The sequence below is a fragment of the Acomys minous genome (assembly GCF_964271855.1).
Source record: "Acomys minous genome assembly, chromosome: 4".
NCBI lineage: Eukaryota > Metazoa > Chordata > Mammalia > Rodentia > Muridae > Acomys > Acomys minous.
The window spans coordinates 70,848,945-70,875,759 of NC_140486.1; the positions used below are offsets into that span (position 1 = coordinate 70,848,945).

At 45.9% G+C, this 26,815-nt stretch overlaps 1 protein-coding gene across 1 annotated transcript in view; it reads right to left on the bottom strand.

Moving 5' to 3' along the window:
* The window catches only part of LAMA3 (laminin subunit alpha 3), a 226,015-nt gene that overhangs the window by 121,051 nt on the left and 78,149 nt on the right, over positions 1–26,815 (bottom strand). Inside the window, exons 12-20 of the mRNA XM_084779751.1 lie at positions 25,837–25,971; positions 18,397–18,534; positions 16,917–16,963; positions 15,534–15,633; positions 14,084–14,136; positions 13,775–13,880; positions 12,618–12,717; positions 6,785–6,941; positions 3,024–3,156 (exon numbers count right to left, since the gene is read on the bottom strand). Of these exons, the coding sequence (XP_084635877.1) occupies positions 3,024–3,156; positions 6,785–6,941; positions 12,618–12,717; positions 13,775–13,880; positions 14,084–14,136; positions 15,534–15,633; positions 16,917–16,963; positions 18,397–18,534; positions 25,837–25,971 (969 nt within the window). The remainder of the gene's footprint in view (positions 1–3,023; positions 3,157–6,784; positions 6,942–12,617; positions 12,718–13,774; positions 13,881–14,083; positions 14,137–15,533; positions 15,634–16,916; positions 16,964–18,396; positions 18,535–25,836; positions 25,972–26,815) is intronic.

Sequence of the window (26,815 nt, forward strand, 5' to 3'; positions counted from 1 at the left end):
ACCAAGAACAGGTTCTGGTCATGTTTACTGATCTTACTATTTAAAATGGTATGTATGCATTCACATGTATATAAAATAGACATTAGAGAGGCAAGCTCGGAAAACACCCAGAGGCATGCCCACCACCATGCAGGGCACAGCTGGCAGGCAGACAGTGAGCACCATTACGGTGAGCAAATAGGTGGTAGAAAGATGGAAGAAAAAAAGAAGTGGAATAGTTTGTACACTGTGAAGAGAGGAAGAGCTGGAAGCATAGGGGTGGTGAAGAACAGCCTAGTTAGCAGCCTACACTGCCACCTGAGGCCATTGTGAGTTCCCGGCCCATGCTGCCACCAAGAGCCATGCCTGGATCCATGGTCCTGAAGCAGCAGGGGTCTTTGCCGATGTCTATACCACCAAAGGCAATGCAGACATCCCTGGTTTAGGCTGCCATCTGGGACCATGTTGACATTCAGGGGCTATGCAGAGCTGTCCCATCCCCTCACCTGGGCAGCATGGGAAAGCTGCCTCAGGGCATAAGATCTGGAGAGCTTGCTCCACCCATAACCAGCTGTATCACTGGGGAGAGTGGCCCACACCTCACTGAGGCAGCACCCTGAGGGAGAGCTGGCCCTGCCCCTCGCCAAGGCAGCGCTGGAAAGCTGGAGCTAGAGGCATGAGTGCAGGAAGATGGTGGGATGAACAACTCAGCCAGTACCCAGGCCCAGATCCAGGGCTTTGAGCTGGCCCACCCCAACCTATACCCCATCTGTGAACTGCTGGAGAATGTGATGGGATCAGTGCTGCAGCTGCAGGATCTCCATGACACAGGGCAACAGCAGCATATCTTATAGCAGTCTCAGTGAGGATCCAGTATTGGTAATGTAGCTAAAGCCAAAGATCTCCAACCAGATCAATGATTCATCGCAGTGAACATTTGCAACTAAAGATGTGTAGGCAAAAGGGTATACTGTGTGACACACTGTGACATACCACAGCTTCCACAGAGAGATGTTTTCTTTTGTATGGAGGTTGCAGTAGCAGAGGTGGAAGTGGACGGATGGTAACATGAGAGGGATTGGGGTGCATGATGTGAAATTCACAAAGAACCAACGGAAAGTAAAAAAAAGAAAAGAAAAGAAAACATATATTAGAAACATTGGTGAGACTGTCAGGGGTAAAGACTTACTGCTGCTCATGAAGAGCACAAAAATGTGGTTCCCCAAACTGACATATAACCCCAGCACCAGGGAATCTGATGCTCTCTTTTGGCCTCCAGAGATACCCACATACTGGTGTGCATTCAGATACAGTATGCCTTTTCCCCTCAAGTCTGGGATGAAAGATGCATACCACCACATCTGGCCAATACTTATGTTCTTTAGGAATGTACATTCCAGATGTATATATTCAGTATGCTATGTGGCTTGTTAACTTCTTTTTGTCTGTAGGAGACTGTCATTTTTAAATTTTTATTTTTGAGCATGCATTCACTTTGCAGTTAAAAAAAATCACAGTTTTCTATTTATTTGTTTCCAGGGTGTGTTGTGTTTCCTTCCGCCAACAAACAAACATCTGGTGCCTTAGTCTGAGGAGTCTTCTTCTGAGGAGATATTCACAACAAATCTTTGCATCGCTCTCTATGGATATCTCCAAAGGCCCGCTGTGTGTCAGGCCTGAGGCTATTTGTAAGTGATGCAGTGAACTCAACAAGCACAGCCTAACTTGCTGGGGACATGAGAGACAGAGATTGTAATGCAGAGTGAGATCAAAGCATGGACAGTGGTACTTGGGAGGAGGAAAATATTCCCTTAGGAACATGGGCTCCTGATTCAGACTTAGAGGAAACTTTCTCAGAGAGCAGGGAACGAGCCAAATGTGTTCTAGTTGTCTGGATGGACAGAGGACAGACTACTGATGACACCCAGAAGGAGAAGAGTCTGTCAGGATGAGCTTGGAGTCTACAGATGCTGTCTACAGACCAGCTATGCACTTGGACAGCTTAGCCTCTATAGTCCACAGGGCTCTTACTTCGGGAGGCCGCAGATGCTGAGGCTCCTCCTGTTACAGCGAGCCCACCAGAGCTCTCTAGTGGCTTAGCCTCCAAGCAAACATGATTGGCTGACTCAACTTGGGAAGATGCCATTACTTTCCTCACTTCCAACTCTGCTGTAGGTGTGAAATAACATCACTTAACATCCTGATACACAGTCAAGTTTTCATAAGCACGGTTCTGGGCTCTTCTAGGATTAACAGTCAAGTTTCCATCAGCATGGTTCTATGCCCTTCTGGATAACAGTCAAGTTTCCATCAGCATGGTTCTGGGCCCTTCTAGGATTCCAAATGATTTATTGAGTGAGCTTCTGGGATTTGGTTGAAGCTCTACCTCCTGGGAGGATTGATTTCCAGGCCTTGCCTCTGACTGCTGTGAGCTCTACCCTCTTCTGCTCAGGAAGGCCTCACCCCTGGAGGGAGTTTTCAGGTCCCTGGGACTCTCCTGGGCTTCCTATTTTCTGACCTTCATTTTAAAATTCCAATCCTCCTCCATTTTTCCTTGTTCAGAACCATGGGAGAATTAAGGGCAATGGGACAACAGCTATAACACCCAAAGGCGGCACCCACTTCCCCACAAGTGAGCTATATAGGTCTGTTTTTATCAGCAAAGGTAGCTTGACTCCAGGGTTGGGGTGCAGCTAACAATTGAGCACTGTTATGTTGATTTTTAAAAATGACAATTGGTGATAATTCAACAGCAAAAGTAAAAGCAGCACAAGGTGAAGAGAAGCTATGGTAACAAAGAGCATGCCCGAGAGCTGTCCAATCAGATCCTGTCATGAGCCTAATGTTTTCTAAGGATGATGGACTTTGTGAAAACTGAAGGACTGTTCTATTGATCCTTCCTCAGTTGAAAAGAGGTGAACCCAGGCTCAGGGCTCATGCCTGTCCATTCAGAATGGGCAGAAGAGCTACTCTGGGCTATGTCATGACACTGTCTCTAAAAAGCAAAACCACAACAAAGGGAGGAAGCTCGAGTCTCTGCCTACCTGACTTTGCCCAGGACGGGTAAACAGTGATGCGTCCGGATATATCTTCCATTCCAGGGTTGATGTATCTCAGAACAATTTGGAACAAGGAGAGACTTGACTTCCTCACAGTCATTTTTATCCTTACTTCATTCTGAAAAGTACCCCCAAATAACATAAAGTGTAGAAGAGAAAAGTAGCTGCAAAGAAATGCCACCAAACCAGTGGCTCCACTTAAGTTTCATAACACACACACACACATACACACACACACACACACACACATACACACTCACACATAACCCCCCACACTCTTTCTCTCACACACATACACATACACACACACAAACCCCACACACATACACACACCCTTACGTGTACACACACTCAATCAATACCAAGTAACTAGGTGCCAATAGGCTGGCCTAACACGGAAGCAGAGCCACTTACAATTCCAGTTGCAGTAGAGTGCACCCCTCAGTGACCAGGGTTCTCTTTTGACATTTTTTTGTAACCAGGCAGACAGAATGGGGTATTAGATGACCTAGTTTAAGAGGGTCACAGGGACAAGGACAACCACCACTGGCTGAGAAAAAAAAAATCAAAGGCAGAAGAGAGAGAAGGAAAGGAAAGTGTGTCACTTCACGCCAGCACTCAATAGAGAGGCCCCTGCAGGCCCCCCTTCACACGCATAACATCTAACAGCTGCAGAGAGTAATAGTGGGGAGCAAAGGCTGAGGACCCCAAACACATCTATGATAAAGACCTAGATGCAATTAAATATGCATACTTTGCCTTAGGAAGTTTTATCTCAAGCTTTTATCAAAAAATGGTGTTAACTTTTGAACTAGAAGAGAGGTTTTGTGTGTCCCTAAGCTCTGGGGTCACACAATGCTCCGTAAACATTGATACCACAAGTAAATTATCATTTATTTATTCATATTTATATATTGTGTGCTTATACGCATTTTGCCTGTATATATGTATATGCATCAAGGTCAAAAGAAGGTATCAGATCCCTTGGAATTGGTGTTTGGGATTCTATTGGGTCATCATGTGGATGCTGGGAATTGAACCCAGGTCTTCTGCAAAAGCACCAAGTGACCTCAACCGCCACACCATCTCTCCAGCCGCATTATAAGTTATTTGTACTCAGAACCACAAGCCACACGTCCAGATCCATCTGTGGTCCACAGGAGGTTCGCACACTGTGGCAATTCCTACATCATGGTTCTTTTCATCCCGCTTTCAGATATTTTGGGTTCAATGGAGAGGACATGCGCTGAATGAGGCACAGAGACAGCAAAGCCTAACACCCAGAGGACCACTGGCTCTGATGCCCGTGCAGGAATGCCCAGCAGCCCTGAGACAGCAAAGGCTAACATCCGGGGGACCACAAGCTCTGATGCCCATGCAGGAATGCCCAGCAGCCCTGAGACAGCAAAGGCTAACATCCGGGGGACCACAAGCTCTGATGCCCGTGTAGGAATGCCCAGTAGCCCTGAAAATTTGGTTAAATTTATTTTTTCAGTTTTTATATCAATTGGAAAACAAGTACGCAAGGATGAATTAAAAGAGTAAAGTAAGTGGCCTCTGACCCAAAGACTCCCTCAAACTTCCTGCCAAACTACCAACACCTGTGAGAGCACATAGACTTGGCTCAGTGCCAGCCCCTTCCTATCAGGACTTGATGGAATCCACCATGGTTTTGTGAATAATGAAGGTCTTCACTAAAGAAAATGAGTTGGGAGTGGTGCATTTTAAAGAGCTTGCACATAATGTGAGTTCGGTTCTCAGCACACAAGTTCTGTGGCTCACACCCTCCTGTGGCTCCAGATCCAGAGAGAAGGTCTGATGCTCTCTGCTGGCTCTGATACCTGCACTCACAAGTATCATACCTCCCTACAATGTCCACATAACTTAAAATAGAATGAATATTTTTAAAAGCCTAGTGTGGAGGTGCATGCCTTTAACCTAAGCACTTAGCAGGCAGAGGCAGGTGGATCTCTATGAGTTCAAGGTCAGTCTGATCCACAAAGTGATCCAAGGTTAACTAGAGTTCACTAGTGCAACCCTATCTCAGAAAGAAAAGAAAGAAACTGAATTGGTGAGTGTGGGGAGAAAGGGGGAATGCGGAGTATCTTATGGTCCTATTTGGTAAAGGCAGCTTCGTTGGGGGAGAACTTGGCCAGGCAAAATCATCATCCAGTCCTGATCTACCAGGAACAAGTACTGGGTGACCACAGATGTCAGCTCATCTCTCTCATTCTGATGTTGTCTACCTAGAAGCAGCCTGAGGAGACCAGCCTCAGAGAAAAGCTCTGAAGATAAAAACTGCTCTACGACTCTCTACGTTTAGCTATAAATACTGTGTAAGTCCTATAGGTAGACTTATAATGTTCACATTCCTTACTCTACCATGAAGGCAAGATAGATGGGTACAACAGAGAGAGTGGGGGAAAGGAGACAGAAAAGCCAAACAACACCGAAGCACATCCTTTACTTTAGTTTGCACTCACAGAGTAATTCAGGATTTTAAAAAGCACCACTCCAAATCAGCAACACTAAGCAGGGAGAAGCGATGCACGGCTGGTACTATGGCATTTAAGAGGCTACAGCAGCACTCAGCTAAAATGGCATCAGCCACACTCCCTGGGCTCTGTTAAATGGAGGAAGAAGAGGAGGAGGAGGAGGAGGAGGAGGAGGAGGGAGAGGTAGAGGAAGAGGAGGAACGGGAGGAGGAAGAGGTGGAGGAGGAGGAAGAGGAGAAGGAAGAGGAAGAGGAAGAAGGTGCTAATTATTTCAGAAGTCTTCAAGTTAACTGTTTTTGTTTTTGTTTTTCACAAATGGAGTTAAAGAAAAATGCCCTGTGCATTTTAATATATCTAATATCATTTAAGAAATTTCCTTTTGTCTATGAAAAGCCTCCAGAGACAAATATTATCTTTCTTCTATTTCTTCATTTTCTGATTTAGTGGCCAAATTAAAGTGACAGTAAACTGTGAAATCGAAGGACATGTTCATTAGTTCAAATCCCAAGCATAGCAACCAAGGCAACTCTGGCCAGGGCTCTGGAGACAATGAATCCTTGTAGAGAATTTTTTAACCCATGAACATGGCTACTCTGGGTAGAATACAGAAATGCCTTTACTCTCAGGAGACAGAGGTAAGCAAATGTCTGAATCCAAGACCAGCCTGGTATACAGCAAGTTTCAAGTAAAGAAAATCTTGGGTCCAGGTGTGGTGATACACGCCGTTAATCCCAGCCCTCAGGAAACAGAGGATACAGGATCTCTGAGCTCTGTTCAGGCAGTTGGGTTGAGAGTGAGTTGAGAGGCAGCACTGTGGAGTTCAGTTCATGGCAGCTCAGTTTGTAGAATTCAGAGGCAGTTTTACTGGGAGAGTTTCACAGAGACAGGATGGAGAACAAGTTAGACACAGGTGAAGACAGAACAAGCCAGAGAATGAGAAGGAGCCAGAATATTAGACTAGATTGCTAGAGTTAGTTTGAGGACAAGCAGAGCAATTCAGTGGCCAAGAAAGAAGTCAAATGGAATCAGTCAGCTAGGAGAGGAGACTGAGCCAGAACAGCTGAGTTGAACCAGCCAGTAAGAGTTCAGGAAGAGCTGGAGTGAGCTTATTCAGTGGTAAGCCTCAAAGGCGGAAAATATTCTAGGCCTAGGTTAGATTGTATGGAGGCTAGAAGCTTCCAGGCCTAGGCCTAGGCTAGAGTTGAAGGCAACAGGGGTCTCCTGCAATGAACGGTGGCCCTCTGACTATACCTGGACCGAGGTCATTGGGGCATATCCTCTCCAGCTAAACTCAGGAAACACCAGGGGATCAAATCCAAAGCGCAGGTCTCTTCCATCAGGTCCAGTGCCGTCTTCAACCTCGTGCCTCATGTGGTGCAAATCCGGGAAGTAGTGCTTATCTTCAGGCCTTTGTAAATCACAAGGAAAAAGGCAAAAGAAGAAGTTAGGTCTGTTGGCGATCCGAATGTCCTTTCCTAAGAGATGCTGCTGAAGATCACTGCCAACCGGCTCAGCCCATTAACTAAGAGGAAAGTTGTCCTCCAGTCTTGCTCTAAATGATTGCTTTTATTCAGAGACATGTTGGCACAGAGCACATGCAACACCTGCCCCTCCCAACCACTAAACTGAGGAAGTCACTTAGCACAAGTCATGAGGTGCCCAACATAACCCTGCTGTGTTTTAATGGCTGCCAACAATTAATGAAATCAAAGAGCTGCTCCTCACTCAGTCCTTCACACACTTATACTCCCATACCTTGCAAACATCGGCAGTTATGTGGCTAAGCATCATACTATAATACTGTACATATTAAATGTATGTAATTTTATTATATTCTTATGTGCTTATTTGTGTGTGTGTGTGCACATATGCTCATGAACAAGCACTTGTGGAGGTCAGAGGACAACGTGGAGCGAGGGTTGGTGCTCTCCTCCCGTTGTGTGGGTCCTGAGGATTGAACTTGGGTGGTTGGCTTTGGCTGCTAACACCTGCTAACACCTTTACTGTCTGAGCCATTTAGAGGTTAATGGATGCGTTCCTTTGACAAGTCCAATTGTGGCAGTCACAAAGAAAGCTCAAAAAATAAAATATAAAACAACAACAACAATAACACAATGCTGTGTGGTTTCCACATTCAAACTCCTTGAGTTCTTCAGACCAATATATATGCCAATCTGGTAAGAAGCAATAACACTTAGTGGACTTAAAGACATAAAGATCCACCAGTCAATGGGAATAAAAGTCAGGCCCTGTTCTATGACCACAGTGAGGAATGCTTGGATTCCATTACAGCATTTATAAACATCCATAGGAGTGTGTGTCTCCAGCACACAGTAATTCATCCAGAAATCCAATCTAAAGAATTAATGCAGACATATTTAAAACAGTGACAATTTAGAAGAAACATGAGTGAAACAAAATTATAAAGTAAATGAATTATAAAATATTCTATAGGTATTAATATTTGAGGACTTTTTAATGTTATAAGAAATGCTTATGGCTGGGCATGGTGGTGCACACCTTTAATCCCAGCAATTGGAGGCAGAGGCAGGAGGATCACTGTGAGTTCGAGGCCAGTCTGGTCTACAAAGTGAGTCTAGGACAGCCAATGCTACACGGAGAAATCCTGCCTCAGAAAAAAAGAAGAAGAAGAAGAAGAAGAAGAAGAAGAAGAAGAAGAAGAAGAAGAAGAAGAAGAAGAAGAAAAGAAATGCTTGTGATATATACAATTTAGTAAATTTATTTTTAAATTTGCAAGAAAAATGCTAAATTTTATTCATAAAAATATTATACCAAAAATATTTTACAAAGCTAGAATGGGGCAGTGAGGATTTTTCTTTGCCTTTTTATTTGTATGAGTTCACTGAAATTTCTAAAATACATATTTGTGAACACAAAAATTAGTTATAAAATACAGTGAACACCTTCAAAACCTATAGGGAAATCTAAACAAGCTCAGATATCTGAGTGAGCTGATGTTCGGGAAGGTTTAGTAGCAAGGACACAAGGGCTGCCCATCTGGACAGGGTGTATCTGCCAGCCACACTGCTGGCTTACCACACTTACTGCAGTTTTCATCATCCCAAAGGCTGTGTTCTAAACGTCACAGTATATTCCTGTGTGCTAAAATATGAAATGTCAGTGTTTTTATATAGGTAGGTAACTCAGTTCTGTCGGGTTGTATTATTTTCCCCTGTGCTTCTGTATGTAACTTCTGCTGGAATGCCCAGTCACCAGGGCCAATAACAGAGATGAGAAAGAGCACAGCCAGGTGGCCCTGACTTTTAATTAATTAATTAATTAATTAACTAATTAATTAATATGACTACACTGTCATCCTATTCCTTTACTCTATAGAAAAGTCATAGCATTTTTGCTCCTGCTATTTTTTTGTTTTGTTTTGTTTTTAGACAGGGTAGTTTTGTGTAGCTTTGGCTGTTCTGGGCTTGCTTTGTAGACAGGACTGGCCTCGAACTCACAGAGGTCTGCCTGCCTCTGCCTCTTTGAGTGCTGGGATTACATACAGGTCTGTGTCACTGCAGTTTTTAAAAATTTATTTGTTCACTTTAGACACCAATCGAAGCCCCCTCCCTCCTCTCCTTTCAGTTCCACCTCCCTCCTCCCTTACCCCTCAGAAAACAGGAGTCCCCCGCAACACACCCAAGCTCACCAAGTCGCGTCGGAACTGAGGGCATCCTCTTCCGTGGTGGCCTGGCAAGGCAGCCCCGCCAGAGGGAAGTGATGCAAAAGCATTCAACAGAGTCCACGTCAGAGACAGCCCCTGCTCCTCTGACTAGAGGATCCACATGAAGTCTGAGCTGTCCATTTGGTACGTATGTGTAAGGGGCCTAGGTCCAGTCCATACACACATGGTCCTTGGTTGGTGCTTCAGTCTCCGCAAACCCACCGGGCCCTGGCTAGTCGCCTCTGTTGGTCTTCTTATGGAGTTCATGTCCCTTCCCAGTCCTTCTATCCTTTCCCCTGCTCTTCCACAAGGCTCCCTCTACTCTGCCCAATGTCTGGCTATGAGTCTCAGCATCTGTTTTGATCCACTGCTGGGTGGAGCCTCTCAGAGGACAACTATGCTAGGCTCTCACCTGCAAATATAGCACAGTGTCCTTAACAGTGTCAGGGGTTGGCTTTTTCCCATGGAGTGGGTGGCAGGTTGGCCCAAGAACTGGTTGAACACTCCCCCATCTCTGCTCCATCTTTATCTCTGCACATCTTGTAGGCAGGGTGAATTCTGTGTTTTTGGGTGGGCTGGTGTTCCCCTCCTTCCTCTGGGAGTCCTGTCTGGTTAGAAGGTGGCCTTTCCAGTCTCTATGACCTCCACTAATAGGGGTCACAGCTAGAGTCACCCCCATATCCTCCCAGGAGCCTATCCTTTGGTGGGTCTCCAGATTGTCTCAGAGAAACGCCTGCTCACAGTTTCCTCTCCTCTGCAAGCCTCTGTCCTCCCCCCACATGTGAGCTTCACCCTCATTTCCCTCAGCCCTCCATCTCCTACCCTGTTCCCTCTCTTCAAGCACTTCCTCTGTCTGCTCTATTTCCCCTTCTCTGTGAGATTCAAGCATCCTCCCTTGGGTCCTCCTTGTTACTTAGCTTCTTTGGGTCTGTGAATTCTAAGTTATTCTGTATGTTACAGCTAATATCCACTTGCAAGTGAGTATATACCAAGTCTGTCTTTCTGGTTTTGGGTTACCCAACTCAGGGTGATCTTTTCTAGTTCCATCCATTTGCCTGCGACTTTCATGATTTCCTTCTTTTTTAATAGCTGAGTAGTATTCCATTGTGTAAATGTACCACAGTTTCTTTATCCATTTTTCAGTTGAGGGACATCTAGGTTGTTTCCAGTTTATGGCTATGAACATAATTGAGCAAATGTTTTTGTTGTCTTCTGTGCCAACGAGTTCAAGATTCTTACCCACTCTCTCTTCTAATAAATTTAGTGTTTCTGGTTTTATGTTAAGGCCCTTGATCCAATTGGACTTGCATTTTGTGCTGCGTGATAAATATAGACCTATTTGTGTATTTATACATGTAGACACCCAATTAGACCAGCACCATTTGTTGAAGATGCTATCTTTTTTTCTGCTGTATAGCTTTGGCTTCTTCCTTAAAAATCAAGTGTGGATTTATTTCTGTGTCTTCAGTTAGATTCCATTGATCCACTAGTCTGTTTCTGTGTCAGTACCATGCAGCCTTTATTACTGTTGCTCTGTAGTAAGCTTGAGATCGGGGTTGGAGATACCTCCAGATGTTCTTTTATTATACAGGTTTGTTTCAGCTATTGTGGGTTTTTGGCTTTTCCATATGAAGTTGAGAATTCTTCTTTCAAGGTCTGTAAAGAACTGTGTGGGTATTTTGATGGGAATCGCATTGAATCTGCAGATTGCATTTGGTAAGATGGCCATTTTTATTATGTTAATCCTACCGTTCCATGAGCATGGAGGCTTTCCATCTTCTGATATCTTCTTCAATTTCTTTCTTTAGAGACTTGGAATTTCTTTTCATCACAGGTCTTTCACTTGCTTAGAGTTATACTGAGATACTTTATATTATTTGTGGCTATTGTGAAGGGTGTTGTTTCCCTAATTTCTTTTTCAGTGCATTTGTCATTTGTATCCAGGAGGGCTACTGATTTTTTTTTAGTTAATTTTGTATCTAGCCACTTTTCTAAAGGTGTTTATCAGCTGTAGGATTTATCTGGTAGAATTTGGGGGTCACCTATGTATATACTATCATATCATCTATGAGTCACAATACTTCGAATTCTTCCTTTCCAGTTTATATCTCCTTGATCTCCTTTAGTTGTTTTGTTGCTATAGCTAGCATTTCAAGTACTACATTAAAGATCTATGGAGAGAGTGGGCAGCTTTGTCTTGTCCCTGATTTTAGTGGAGTTGCTTTGAATTTCTCTCCATTTAATTTGATGTTGTCTATCTGGTTGTTGTATATAGCTTTTATTATGTTACGTGTGTGTCTTGTATCCCTGATATCTCCAAGACTTTTATTATTAGATTTTGTCAAAGACCTTTTCTGGATCTAATGAAACTATCATGTGATTTTTTTCTTTCAATTTGTTTATATGGTGGATTACATTGATTGATTTTTGTGTGTAGAACCATCCCTGCATCCCTGGGATGAAGCGTACTTGATCATGGTGGGTAATGTTTTTGATATGTTCTTGTATTCAGTTTGTGAGTATCTTTGCATCAATGTCTATGAGGGAAATTGGTATGAAATTCTATTTTTTGTTGTGACTTTGTGTGGTTTGGGTATCAGGGTGACTGTGGCCTCATAAAATGAAATTGGGCCCTGACTTTTAAAATTCAAGTGTTGGAGACACTGAGGAACAGTCCCAGCTAACAGCACTCAGAACTACATCAATGTTTTGATTACTCTGTTCATGAATCAAGTGAAGAAGGTGCTGGGTTTGTAAAAACTTTGCCTTTCTTGAAGCTTCACACATGGCTGAAAGCCAAACAGCTTAGATTTCAGTTTGTCCTCCTTCCAGGGAAGAAACATTTACAGGTGGATTATCTCACCTGGAGACACACAGCTCACACACCTGCCTCTCCAGTTTTTGATCCTGGTTTCCTTTCCAGTTGCTTCTGTTTCAAGGCACGCCCCCCCCACCTTATTCTAATTTATTTGACTTCTCCACTCCCTTATTGAAGGGACACAAACAGGAACTGAATGTCATTGGTCCAGAAACCTGGACAAGTGTGGGATGCCCCTTGACTCTTCCCTCCCAGAATGGAGCTGGCTCCTGTGTTTGGCCCCTCTATGCTGTGGCTTGCAGAGATGTTTCAGCTTCCAGCTGGCACAGTGCACACTATCTTTGTTTTATTTTAATTATTTATTTGTTTATTTTACTGATTTCTTCTACCCGCCCACTTCAAGCCTGTGGACTTTGGGATGCAGGGGGTTTTGTATCTCCTATTGTAATTAGCTCATGGTGACATGCCCAGGTTCCAATTATATCAACAGGTTCGTCTACCTTCCTAGGACTGCTATGGACAGGAAAGTGGGAGATGGCCTTGGTTACATGAGTGTGTAAAGAAAGTTCCTGAAGACTCACCTTCGGCACTCTTTCCCTACAACATGCTCTCGGCACTGGCATACGCCAGATGGCCCACTACAGATGGTGGTGAGTGCTCCACCGATGTCACACTGGCACCCTAAAAGTCAAGAAACAGCTGGGGTTACTACCAAACTATCTTCCTGACAGATGTTTCCCTCCCCATGAGAAGACAATCTGATTTCTTCCCCCTGCCTTACCTTATGTCAGGCATGGATGTCCCAAACAAAAATGGCCCGGCCCCTCAAAGGTTTACCCCTAATTTCAAGCTGTGGGACTGTAGGCCAGCAGGTGGGTATGCTGGTGTCCAGTGGATGGTGATAGTAGCCCAGTAGCTAAGCATAGTTAAGTAGCCTGGGAGGACGGTCAGTGATGTGCTTCCCACACAGACATGGAAGGACTACAACATACACCTGTCATCTCAGAGCTCAGGGTGCAGAGACAGGAGAACATCTGGGACCTACTGATTAGGGCTTGTCAAATTAGCAAGCACCAGCTTCAGTAGAGGCCCTCAAAAAAAAAAGAGTAGAGATCAGCTGAGGAGGTACCTGACATGGACCTCTGGCCTCCACACAGAGGCACACACATACATGAACATAAATATTCTCTCTCTCTCTCTCTCTCTCTCTCTCTCTCTCTCTCTCTCTCTCTCTCTCTCTCTGTCTCTCTCTCTCTCTGTCTCTCTCTCTCTCTCTCTCTCTCTCTCTCTCTCTCTCTCTCTCTCTCTCTGTCTCACACACACACATGTATATACACACTTGTACATGCACACACACACACACACAGAGGCAGAACAGCATTGATGTAAATAATATTCACAAGAAGGCCCATGTGGAAGTGCTTCTGGAATTTCATTATTTAACACAAGCCTATATTTTGCTTCTTGGATAACTCTTGATGTTAGTCAATATTAGCACACGCCCTCCATCCCATACATGTAGTTTATAAATGAACCAACAATGTTCCGGTAGAAAAGAAGTGGAAACAACGCCATTTTAGGTTCACTGCAATTGTCAACTGACTATTTAGCCAACTTCTCAAAGACAGACTGTCTGAGCTCCATCCTTGAAAGTCAGCTGCAGACACTCAAAGCAGGGATCTGGCAGCCTCTGTCCTTCAGCACCTTGCCTTGCCCAAGTCCTGCCATCTATATTTACCTTGACAGCCAAAGTAATTGCTCTTCTCCAAAGAGAAGTATCCATCTTCACAGGTGTCACAGGCATCACCAGTTACATGAGCTTTGCAGCTACAGTCACCATCTTCCTGTAGAACAAGCAGCCAGACAACAGCATTGATACATAGGATTGGAAGCAGGCTCATCCTATAGTAGGAAGCAGTGTAGCCGGACTGGAAAAATACACCCATGGTCAGGATGACTACCTGAGGGCTGGTCCCTTCCCCAGAAATCCCACAGCCAACCACCGCAGCACCCTACAGTCACCACGTGAGGAACTGGCCCGTGTTACCTGCCCACACTCTCCAATTCCGCTCACTGTCCCTGCCCCGTGGCACTGGCATTCTGTGAAGATAAAAAAAAAAAAGAGAGCGGTCCATGAGCCAGGGGTTACACAAGAGCAGCTCCTTGGCTCTAAGGACAGTACACACCTACAATTCAACTCTCCTGGTTGGACTTTACTATGAACGTGAGCAATGTCCAGCCCATGTTGCTGGGCTTGAATTGTGATTGGTCTCTGAGCAATTGATTAGCAGAACAGGCTAATCAATACAATCCATCTAGAGTAATGCCCAGCGCATGGCTCCTCCAGTGCGGTCTACAAAGGTTTCCTGTGTCAAAGTCATTATTGATGTGCCTATAAAAATATACTCTATCCTAAAGACAGTCACTTCCCTTAGAACTTTTTTTTTGGTTTTTCAAGACAGAGTCTCTCTGTGTAACCTTGGCTGTCCTGGACTCACTTTATAGACCAGGCTGGCCTCGAACTCACAGGGATCCACCTGCCTCTGCCTCCCGAGTGCCGTGATTAAAGACGTGCGCCACCACGCCCGGCTCCCTTAGAACTTTTGTTATGTGTTTCCACTGGGCACCCTAGCTTTAATAATTGTACAAATGAAGGTGCAATAGGTACGTGTCATTGTTATAATATATGCATTAAAATTAAGCCACAAAGAGTGATTTATAAAAACAAAGAGTTCAAAGGCATTTATCAGCCGGGCTGCCTTTGCAAATAACAAAATTCACGTGTAAACAGTACAGGTAAATTTTTGCCTGAAAATGACAGAAGTTTCTGCCCTGAACGGAGCTGGGAGGAACACCATTGTACACCATGTTGAACAATTCAATTTGGTTTAACAAAAGGCTGTGTTAACAAAGCCCACCAAATCAACTAGGCAGGGATCCCATGGGCTCCCAAAGACAGGACGGGCAAGCACAGGGCCTGTGGGGTGCTGCACCGGGTCCTCTGCGTCCATATTATGGCTGTTAGTTTGTGTTCTTGTCCAAACTGGGGAGCGGATGTAGCCCTGACTCTCTTGTCTGCTCTTGACACTCTTTCCTCCTGTTGGGTTGCCTTGTCCAACCCTCATATGAGGGACTTTGCCTTGACTTACTTTATTTTGTTTTGTCCTGTCTGACTGTCTCTCTTGGAGGCCTGCTGTTTTTTAAAGAGGAAACAGAGGGGGTGTGGCTCTGTGGGGAGGAGAGGCAGGGGAAGCTGGAAGGAGTGAAGGGGGGGGGGACTGGTGGGATGCATTGTATGAGAGATGAATCTATTTTCAATAAGAAGACAGAGGGAGAGAGAGAGGGAGAGAGAGAGAGAGAGAGAGAGAGAGAGAGAGAGAGAGGGAGAGAGAGAGAGAGGGAGAGAGAGAGGTGCTCTCTTGTCTACGATGGCACTGAGAAGGCAGAATAAAGAAGCAAGCACACTGAGGGATGTGGTGGTGTATGAGACAGCTCACCTGAGCATCCCCGGGGGTTTTCCTTGGCCAGATTCCAATATAATGGCTTGCAGACACTACACGTAGGGCTTGCAACATGAAGCTTGCACTGGCAATAACCCTTGAAATAAAAAAATCAAACTGGTGTTTGGCATCTTGAAATTAAGATCTGTTTCAAACATGGGTTTTTGAGCAAAGCTTTGTCACCAAAATAAATTTTGGCCATAAAAGATAAGGGACTCACTAAAGCACAGTGTTACTTTAAAGTGTCTTTTGAACTTAAATGCATCAAATAAAAATTAATTTTGATTTTAAGTGTTTTACCTGCAGGTATGTATGTGCACCGTGTATGTGCCTGGCACCTGAGGAGGCCACAAGTAGGCACTTAATCTCCTCAAACTGGAGTTAAAGATGTCTGTAGGTCACCATGTGGGTGCTGGGAACCCACCTGAGTCCTCTGTAAGAGCAGTGAGTGCTCCTAACTACTGAGCCATCCCTCCAGCCCGTGAAATGTTTCATCACACACGTGCATTTTACATGCATAACTCTTACATGAAGTTAAATGCAGTCAGAAAATACAGAAAGGAAAATCTGAAGATCGCTCCTGTTTAAAACATGGTAATGGCCAAGGAGCTGGCTCAGTCACTAAAGTGCTTTCCTTGTAGGTGTGAGGGACCAGGTTTGATTCCCAGGACCCACACTTAAAGTGTGTGTGTGTGTGTGTGTGTGTGTGTGTGTGTGTGTGTGTGTGTGTCTGTTGTATGCACCCATACCTAACATGCACACATACGCATGCATCTATGTGCACATACAAATACTGTCAGTATCTGTTAATGGTGTTGCAATATAAACTCTAAAAATTTATTGAGAAAAAATAGGAGTGCCTCACAGGACAGACCGATGCTTATCTATGAGTGCTTTTGTGAGATGGTAAACTCCTGCCTGGCTTCAGTGTCATCAAACCTCACAGTAGGAACAGCAGAACCTCATCTACCTGGTCCCTCCAGAGCCCAAGTTGTGAGGCCACAGAGATAGGGGAGAGGGAATCCCAAGGGTCTTGGGAAATTGTCCAGAGCACCACAGTACGGCCTTGGAATAAAACAGGACTGTGTGATAGCTTTGTGAACAGCCAGATTTATTTAATGAGCTCTTGGCCAATTACTGAGCCTCCCAATGGCATTGCCCTCACAGTAGCCTCCAGGAAGAGCTAACCCCAGCACTCTGGGTACAAGCTCTAAATAAGGCCATTCTTTTGTTTTTTAAGAGAAAAAACAAAATACGATGTACATTTAGAACCGTGGCTGAGGTCGCCCTCTTTAAGCAGTCTGGACCTGTGTCTTAGGTTACTTTTAGGATGTCTGCACAAGGTTGGTCTTGACCTTTTACACAGATCCCCCTACTTACCAAGCTGGAGTCAGTGGTCCCAGCTGGGTCACAAGCACTGCCGGACCCTGCGTATGATTCAGAGTGTTACAAATGTCTGCTTGATGCTTAGGATTCTTCAGAATTTTTCTAATTTTGCGTTATTTTTAAGTGCATCTGCATTTATGCTTTTGCTATATGGGTTACAAAGATGGTGTCACTGTCACTGAGACACGCCAAGTGATCTTCATGACACTTGGTCTGCTCTGAGCCCATCTGTCACTCAATAATTGCCCAGGCTGGGAACACACTTCCTCTCTTTGTTTAATGTTTTCTATACTTTATTTTAACTTATCTTTGAGAATTAAATGCAATATATTTTGATCACATTCTTTCCCCTCCCTCAACTCCTCCCAGAACCCCCACCCCCCACCCCACCGACCCCTTGCCCCCACCCTGCCCTCCTCACTACCCTGCAAAACTTTCTTTCTAATGAGTGATGGTTAGAAAGACTGAGATTTTTGAGCATCTTTAAAATTGTCCAGAAGAGGGTGGTATTGCCCCTCTTTTTAAATATAAAAAGAAAAAAAATTGTCTATTCAAAAGCAGTCACAGAATTTCTAACTTCATTTTGTAACTGAGAGATGGCAGCTTATCATTACCCTGTCCCCATGTGTGTGAATGTTCTTGGTGATGTCAGCTGCTCTGCTTTCTCTCCTTCAGCAGCAGAGGAGAGAGCTGAGCACTTGCCCAGTCTTGGTATTATCCCAAGAGCAGGTTGGCTGTGCCTGCTTCTGAGGCTAGTTTCCATCATCAGGGCGTGTCCATAGCAGGACCACACACACCTACAAACGGCCCCTTAGCTTTTTACCTGCGTTTCTTCTTCGTTATGTTGTCCTGTTTCTCATGATGTCCCGCCTCTCTCTCCTCACTCTCAGCTCCATCTGTCTCTAGCAGCCCACACCTTGCTTTCTCTCCTTTTGTTCTCCATATAGCTGGTGCCCAGCCCTGGCCTCCTCCCCAGCATGGCCAGTGTCACTCTCCAGCTCTGGTGTGGCCATAGCTAGTCTGCTTCCACCAGAGCACTTACAGACCCAATGCCCACACAGGGACCCACACGCTTTCTCAGGGCAAGTCCTGTCATAGCTGCATGCAGTTTCCACCCTCCAGAAAACCTTGTCTGGAGAATACTGATCAGGAAAGTTCTAGAGAATGCAGTCCGTTCTTCTACCTAATCCTGCCCAGCTCTGGATGCTTCATCCTCAGTGTTACCGGGAACAGGGAGGTTACTACAGAAATCACGTTCTTCTGACGGAAACTTTGTGAATGAGAATTTAAATTGTTCTCATTAGTCACTCAGTGCCTCTGAGGTTGGGTGTGTGATGTGTGTGCTTTCAATGAAGCTGGCCTGGGGCAGAATGAACTAAATATTTAGGAGAGAAGACTGACCAAGCTTCTCCAAGAGGTGGCTGCACCCACTCAGATGAGACCCACTCCTCCAACAGGCTGCTGGCTTCCTTACCGTGGCAGTAGGGAAAGTCATAGGCTCCTGAGAGGCACCTGTCACACTGCTTTCCTGTTATTCCAGGCAGGCATTCACACTGGCCAGTCACCGGGTCACAGGGTACTGGATAGGATCCAATAGTTGAGCACTGGCAAGCTGTGTAAGAGAGCTGATCAGACTCAGGCACGAGGTACAGCGTACACAGGGCAGTGCCCTGGACAGGACCCCTCAGGTAGGGCCAGAAAGACACAAATTCAGATTCCAGAGTCATATCTTTGATTGAGCTGAGCCTCAGCCCTGACACCCTTACATGGGGCTGACACTGGCATCTCTTGATAAGGGTTAAGGAATATTTGAAGGATGGACTGTGTCCCTCCCAGTCAGGACTTCCGGTGCTGGTTTTATTGTTGTTTTTAGTTTTGTGCTCATGGAAAGGGGGTTCCCTCGGGGGGTGCTTCTCATGCTCAGCACTGGCTCTCAGAGGAGGAGGGAGAAAGGAAGGGATGACGATACGTGTAAGTCACTTGAGGGTAAGTACCAATGCCTCCTTCCACTGGGGTCAAACAGACTGTTCTAGTCCAGGTCAGTGTGTAAGCGTCCTCTGATCTTTCCTTTTCACTTTCTCATGCTGTAGTGTAGTGGAGCAGTCAGGGAAAGAGTGACACAGGCTGGAATGGGGATGGCTGGGAAAAGCTGCCCCAGAATCCCCTGTCCTGTTCCATCATCTCAGGCAGAGAGGAAGGCTTCGGGCCACTCCCCTCCTAGCACTCTTCCCACGGGGTCAGGTTCTGAGGTCTCTGTATTTACCAACCCTCACGGGTCCACAGGTGTCCTGTGTCATTCCTCTTGGCACTGTGAAGACCCTGCCCCTGGGGGAGGCTAACCTCTTCCTGCCAGGAGTCTCCCATCTTTACAAGAGCTGGAAAGAACTGGAGAGATTAATATTCCAATTAATCCACAATTCCAAAGTAAAAGCCAGAAGTTAAAAGGTATTCTGGAAGTTACTAAATTAAGTCTGAGTAGTGAATGGCTCCTCTCCACGCCCCACCAATGGGTCAGACGCATTTGGGTCCAAATATCAGCCATGCCACAGAATATCCATGCGCCCACGTAGGAGTGACTTGTGTAGCCTCTTTAAGCCTCAGTTTGTCCTTCTGTAAAGTGGGGTTGATAACAACCCTAACTCCTGAGGTCCTTAGAGATTTAGCAGTGACAAAGTGTAGTAAGCACTGAGCACTGTGCGTGGCATGGGGGAGTCGCTCAGTGCTTGCTCTTCAGATGTCTCTGGTCCAGCCACACATATTCCAGTAGGTGTGAGACAACTTCATTCGCAAGGTCCCCAAAATTCCACACTAGCTGGGACCCTGGAGAAGGAACCAGCCACAGGTAAAGTCCCTCATCTAACATTGTACATAGGCAGCCAAGGTAACAGGAGAGCAATTGAATCACATAGTTTCATGAGCCGATCTGGCTAGGCTATGGTTCCCAGGTGTTTGGCTAGGTACCAGGTGAGGAGCCCCTGGGAGGGCATAGTTTAGAGGAGATTATTGGCAGACTTGGGTAAAGCAGATGACCCTTCATTGTGTGGGTGGGTACCACCCACTCTTCCAAATTTCTCAGGAGAAAACAGACTGAGTGTTTCCTTAACCAACAGGCACTGCTGACCTTAGTGGGGGATCCAGCTCCGCTTCAGCCTGCCAGCCTACCCTGTGGATTTTAGACGTTCCAATACCCACAATGCCCTGAGCCAGTTCTCTGCACACACCCACGCCTAGGGCTGGGGATGAAGCCTGGCTGATTCAGCCTCCTTCTTCTACTCCTGCCTTAGGGGAGTGAGTACAGAGAATCAGGCATGCAGGCATTGGGTAGCTGTGTGGCACAAGGATGCTGTGTCTCTGCTGCATATGCGGATGGCACAGACTCTGGTCCTTAGGGCACAGAGGCTGCCCCTGGACATGTGATCACACACTGGAAGTGAAAATGAAGACTTGACCTTAAGCACGCACGCTGTTCTAAACGGTGAGTCAGTCCCTCCATCTGGCGTGGTGCTTCTTCATTTTCCACCAGCCGCCCGCAAAACTGCCAAATTCCAAGCCCCCACCGAACACTGGCAGCCCTGTCCACACTCTTGGAAACACTGCAAAGCTTTCAAGACAGCCTAATTCTCTTCTTTGTTTTGGTCTGGGCCCTTTGAGGTTCTTAAGTATTTGCTTTTCCCCATCTACCCCACAGTGTTCAGGCCCTAAAACACTTTTATTCCTAAGGTGTATAAAGCGAATACAGTCCAAATGCTCCTTATTTGCAATTTGGGCCACAAGTGTCTCAGACATTTGCAAATATGCAATGAGAAACCTTTGGGATGGGACTCAAGTTTAAACTTAAATCTATATGTCTCATGAGACAGACATGTGAGAGATATATATGACATATATGTTATATATAATACAATATATATATCATACAGGTTAAAGATATTTTATACCATTTTTTTTCTTTTAAGACACGGTGTCACTATATAGTTCTGTCTAGCCTGGAACTCTATGTAGACCAGGTTATTCTTTAAGCTCTTGGCTATCAGCCTGCCTCTGCCTCCCAAGTGCTGGAATTAAAGGCATTTGGCCCCATGCTCAGCCTTAAACAAAACATTTAATGCACAACTATTTTGGCTGTGACCTATCACATGATGTCTGATGTAGAAACGGCTTCTTTTCTGGCCCATAAATCACTGACTTAGTGTCAGGGAGACGGCACAAGGATCAAAGTGTTTGCCACAGCATCCTGACAGAGTTCAGTTCTTCCATGTAAAGGACAGTTGTGTGCAAAGTTGCCCTCTGACCTTCACATACATGCCCTTGAATGCTACCCCTCACACATGTCACACACACATAATAATGATAGCAATTTTAAAATATAAATATAAATACTTTTGGACTTTCAGATTAGAGCTGCCGGACCAGTAAGAGCAAAGGCTCACGTGGTCAGGAAGCTTGGCCATCACGTTCTCCACTGTCTCCTACCCCCATACACAGTCCTGGGCCACAGAGAATGCCAAGCAGATGGCTGCGACACAACTGAGTGACCCTGGGAATCCTAGTTTGAGTCCTAACCTGGACATGTTCCTGACAGGTGCTGTGGCCATCAGACATGGTACAGACAAGAAGCGAATGAGCACACTGAGCCCCTTATTAGAGAAGTGCTGTTTGCCCAGGATTCGAGAGGTCTTCCTTTCTTGTAGGAAATTAGATTGGTATCTAATCAGGCAAATCCAGAACGCCAACAACAGGTCCCATGACACAAATCACAATCCACTTCTCTGGAAAGAGACATAAGCCTCAGGATATTCGCAAGAAACTACCTTAGATGCTTTCTTCGGAAGAAATAAATGACCTACAAAATGAAGGGCCAGTCTGAGGCAAAACTGCACAGAACTTGGCTCCAGAGGGTTCTCTGTCCCTAGGCACATGCTCTTTGTTCTGCCTCTGGGATGGCTGCCAGCTTCCCAGTGGTCTCCCTTGAGCATCCCAGATGAGAGCCCGGAAGGTAAGAGTGGTCCTTCCGCCGTCACCCAGCTAACAGAGAAAGTCACAGTTGTGCGCTGTGGTCGAAGACAAAGTGTTGAACCAAACACAAATACATATGTAAGTTTTGCATGTGCACAACTATCTTTGCAAGTCAGTCTTTTATTGGTGATTTGATTCTATGAAATAAAATTACAGGGTAGTTGAGTGAATCAAAGTAAAAAGAACAATACAGCCTTGTACTTTAAAAGTCTGGACTCAATTAATTTAATGAAAAGCACAACTCCAAGTCTGCAGTCTCAAGAACAGCTTAGAAGTGTTTGTTTTTTAAATCCCTTTAAAGAAGTTTTAAAAAAATCTTTAAAGCAATAAACGGCATAAGAACCGACTTTAGCAACGATATCTGATGTAGCATTTGGGACAACATTAATTTGGTTCTGAAATACAGTGGATTAAGTAATCCTCTCTCCAAAGAGAAAGATCATAAGGGGCAGCAAGACGGCTCGGTGGGTAGAAGCACTTGCTCTTCAAGCCTGGTGACCTGAGTTTAATCCCTTGAATCATCTTTTAAAAAGCCAGACACAGCCAGTGAGCTGGCTTACCCGGGAAAGGAGCCTGTCTCCAAGCCTAGGGGCCTGAGCTTGATCCATGGAGCCCACACTAGTGTAAGGAGAGAGCCAACTCCCAAAGATTGTCCTCTGACCCCACATGCACACTATGGCACAAGTGTGTGTGTGTGTGTGTGTGTGTGTGTGTGTGTGTGTGTGCACAATTAAATAGACAAACAAATAACTATAGGTATAAAAAATTATCTTTTAAAAGAAAAAAAAGGCAAGCACAAGAGAAGGACAGAAACAGAATGTTCTGTAGACTCACATTCCTGCAGAATGTTTCAAACTTGAGGTAACAAACTGCAGGGTAGACCTGGATACCACCCCAGGAATAAACAGTGTGTTTCCTATACAACTCCAACAACAGTCATTTAGTGAGCACCGTAGGATTCTGGGAAAGTGGACATATGCGAGGATCCACTAGTCCCCCTGAGAGAAAATGTGACAAAAATTGCGGCTTGAGTGCCAAAGTCTAAGCCGTGCTTGTCTATCCCCATGCTCTGAGCAGAATTAAGAAGGAATCTGAGGAGGAGAGGGCTGGGTGAGAACACAGGTTTTTCTTCCACCTCTGCCTTGTGAGCTTCTCCCTTCTACTTGGAACCCAGACAGGGGCCACCAGAGGCTAACAGCAAACTGGTGCAGCAGGGACCAGTCTGCTAGTGTCCCACTAGCCCCGTCACCCAAAGCATCAAGCAAACCTTGTCATTTTGGTACTTCCAGTGAGCTCCAAAGGCTTTGGAAGACCTTAGAGCAGTGGTCCCTGACATTCCTAATGCTGGGACAATTTAATACAGTTCCTCATGTTACGGTGACTCCCAGTCATTGAATTATTTTGTTGCTACCTCTTAATTGCAATTTTGTTACTGTTATAAATTGTACTATAAATATCTGTGTTTTTTCATGGTCCTAAGCAACCCCTGTGAAAGGTCATTTGACCCCCCCCCAAAGGGGTCACGACCCACAGGTTGAGAACAACTGCCTTGGAAGCAGTGGTCCCAAGACACTGCGATAAAAATTATGCACAAGACAATAAATTGTTATCCTGTATGAATAAACCCCGACTCCAACCATTTAAAACAGGGAGGAGCAGCACTATCACATGGCCTGCTATTGAATGAACAGCTGCCAGTTAGGTGAAGTATCTGCTTTTTAAGAAGAAAACTCCACCGTTAGATCAGAGCAGGAAGGATGACATGTCCTCAGCTCCCTGAGGACCTTGCCCTTGACTGTGGCACCCTGATTTTGTTCCGGGGTCTGCCCTCCTGGCTCCACCCAGGAGGCTTGGATGTGTGTGTGCTCCTCCTGCCTCCATGGGTGTGGATTTTGAGTGTGTGTGTGTGTGTGTGTGTGTGTGTGTGTGTGTGTGTGTAAATCTTTGCGGGTATGGTTTTTGATTTTCCAGAAGGGTTAGGAGGAGATAGTTTCAGCCACCAAATATTTGGCTTTTGCTGAAAAGATGGAAACTAAGTGGGAATACTACGCACTCCAGTGGACTATACAGCGAAGTAACTGACAGACTCTGTCTCCGCTTACTCCAAGAGTTCACACCTAAGATGCAGCTGAAGGAAGAGAGTTGGAAACAAAGATGGCTACCGACACTTCCCATCACAGGCCCGTCCCAATGCTTGAAGGAGAGTACCAGATAAAACAGCTTCACAGCCTCAGCCCCTTCTCTCTCTGTTCGCACCTGATACTGATGGCCTTGTATTCAATTACTGCCAATGATGTGGCCAACTCAAGTGGCCTCAGTGGAACAAAGGCCCAAGCCCCTTTATTGACTAACTGCAGGCATTCCTTAGCTACCAGCCTGATTTCTAAGTAGGCAAAGACGTGCTAGTCAGTTTTCTGTTGCTGAGACGAAATGCTCAAGTCAACCTAAAAGGAGGAGAGAAAGGTTTCTCTGGACTGTGGTTTCGGTCCGCGCTCACTTGGCCCTTTCGCTCTGGTCTCAGGGTGCAGCAGAACAGCTGACATCCTCACCCATGCCACACACAAGACCTTGGAGGTTTGGACCCCACTGCAGGTCTGTAATGGAAGCTGTGCCTCCCACCTTCCTCCCACCAGCTCCTCGCTTATGGAGACCTAAAGCAACAAATCGACAAAGCGAGCAGCCTAGAACGTGTGCGCTAAAGCTTCAGTACTGGGGAGTCTTCCCCACAAACGGGTATTGAGTACAGGGCGTGGGGGGGGGGCAAAGTTACCACACCAAGGCACCGATGCAGTTAGACATATTCAGACAGGCACAGCTGTGCTCCCGCGGGAATTGCTCATGGTCCCCGTCTGGCAGAGCAACTCTGCTTGAGGTCAAGGTAGACAGGGAAAGGGTCACCTTCTCCCTTGTTCTATCCTCCTAGCTGCCAGGTAGGAGGCCCAGTAACTAGGAATAAACAGCTGAGACCTTCTGTGGCCAAGAGAGATGAAAGCTGAGAAATGACACAAGTGAGAGAGGTCCGTGAGCAGAACATGTGGGGGGCGCAGGCAGGGGCGCCGGGGGCAGGAAGAAAAGGAGCTGTCTGAAGCATGGGATGCAGACATATAAGCAAACAGGGCAGCAAAGTGTGACCAGGACTGCAGGCTCTTTAACTGATGCAGAGGCAGAGGCGGGAGGAAGCAGCATGGAAGAATACTAACATCTGAGCTACTCTCTCCTCAGCACCAGAGGCTTCGCAAGTCAGTGCACTATGACCCTCCTGATAGAGTACAGGGAACTGTGAGGGATTAGCCTGGTTGTCTTAATAGGTATGTGAAGACCCACCCTAAATGTGGGCTGTGCCTTTTGGTAGCAGCTCACATAGCAGGGCGTGGAGAAGGGGAAGCTTCCTGGCTCTGCTAGCGCGACCTTCATTCTCTCTGCGAGGTTCATCTCTCAGGTTGCTGCGGCCCCTGAGTCCTTCACTGACACTAGAATCTGCTTCTTCATGCTTCCAGTGTGGACCACAGCCAGTGGGTCCCCCAGGAACCCTCCAGGATTTCAGCACCGTACTGGCACCGCTGAGCCCCCAGCCTGGTGGTGCCCTGCCATCCCTGTCTCCTTCTGTCCACCTGGCAGGTTCTACACTCGGGACACAGCTGCCTCTTCTGAGCCGGGACTTGAGCCCAGCGTGCCAGCTGCACAGCCCAGGCACCCGGCTACCAGAGAGCGGGGAGGACAGAGTGGGGAAAGCACAAGAAGAGAAGTGTCTCAGAGGACAGGGTCACATCCGCGTAGAAGGTGGGATCTGGGTAAAGCACGGGGTGTGCTGCCCTGCCAGAAAAGGTGTCTGGGCATCCTCAGGAGGAGCCCAGCGAGGAGACCCACACACAGCGTCTCTGCATCTCCAGTCTCTTACCTTGGCATATTGGGAATGAATAGGAGCCCGCGCGGCAGGAGTCACACTGGGGACCCTCAACCCCAGGGCGACACAGGCAGCTGCCTTGATCATCACATATTTCTGGGAGAACACCTTCCAAGTTACAGTCACACCCTGCAGAGAAAAAGACTGTCAGAAGGACTGTGTGCCCATGTGGACCGTGAAACACCTATGGATGGTCACACTTCTTAACCCTTAACACAATGCTGTAAAGGGAAATAAAATGAAGATTTGGGAAGGGCAGAGGTATTGTCTATAAACATCTCAGGGTGGGCATGTGCTGTTTATATGTGTGTGCGCATGTGCCGTGTATGTGTACATGTCTATTGTGTGGGGATATGTGTGTGTATGCTGTATGGAAGTATGGTGTACATGTGTGTTGTATACATGTGTGTGTTATGTGGGGGTACATGTGTGTGTTGTTTACATGTGAGTGCATTCTGTATGGTGGTATGTATGCATGTGTGCTATATATATGTGATATGTGGAAATATGTGTGTGTTGTGTACATGTGTGTGTGCTGTATGGGGGTACGTGTGTGTATATATGCTGTGTATGTGTGTGTTGTATACGTGTATGCAGGTATGTGTGTATGTTGTGTACATGTGTGTGTGCTGTGTGCATGTATGCTGTATGCTGTGTACATGTGTGCCCATATATGTGTGTGTGTGTGTGTGCATACTGTGTGGGGATACATGTGTGTGTGTGCATGCACAGATGCCTCCACCTTTTGTTTGAGACAGTCTCTCTCACTAATCTAGAACTTCACCAAGCCGGCTAAAGGCACTGCTAGGAAGCGCCACAGATCTGAGTGCCTCTGCCTCCCATGTCACTATGGCTCAGACTATAGACATCCTGCTGGCTTCTTTCATGTCAACTTGATACAAGCTAGAGTCATTTGGGAAGAGTGAACATCAATTGAGAAAATTCCTGTCAGGTTGGCCTGTGGGCAAGCTGG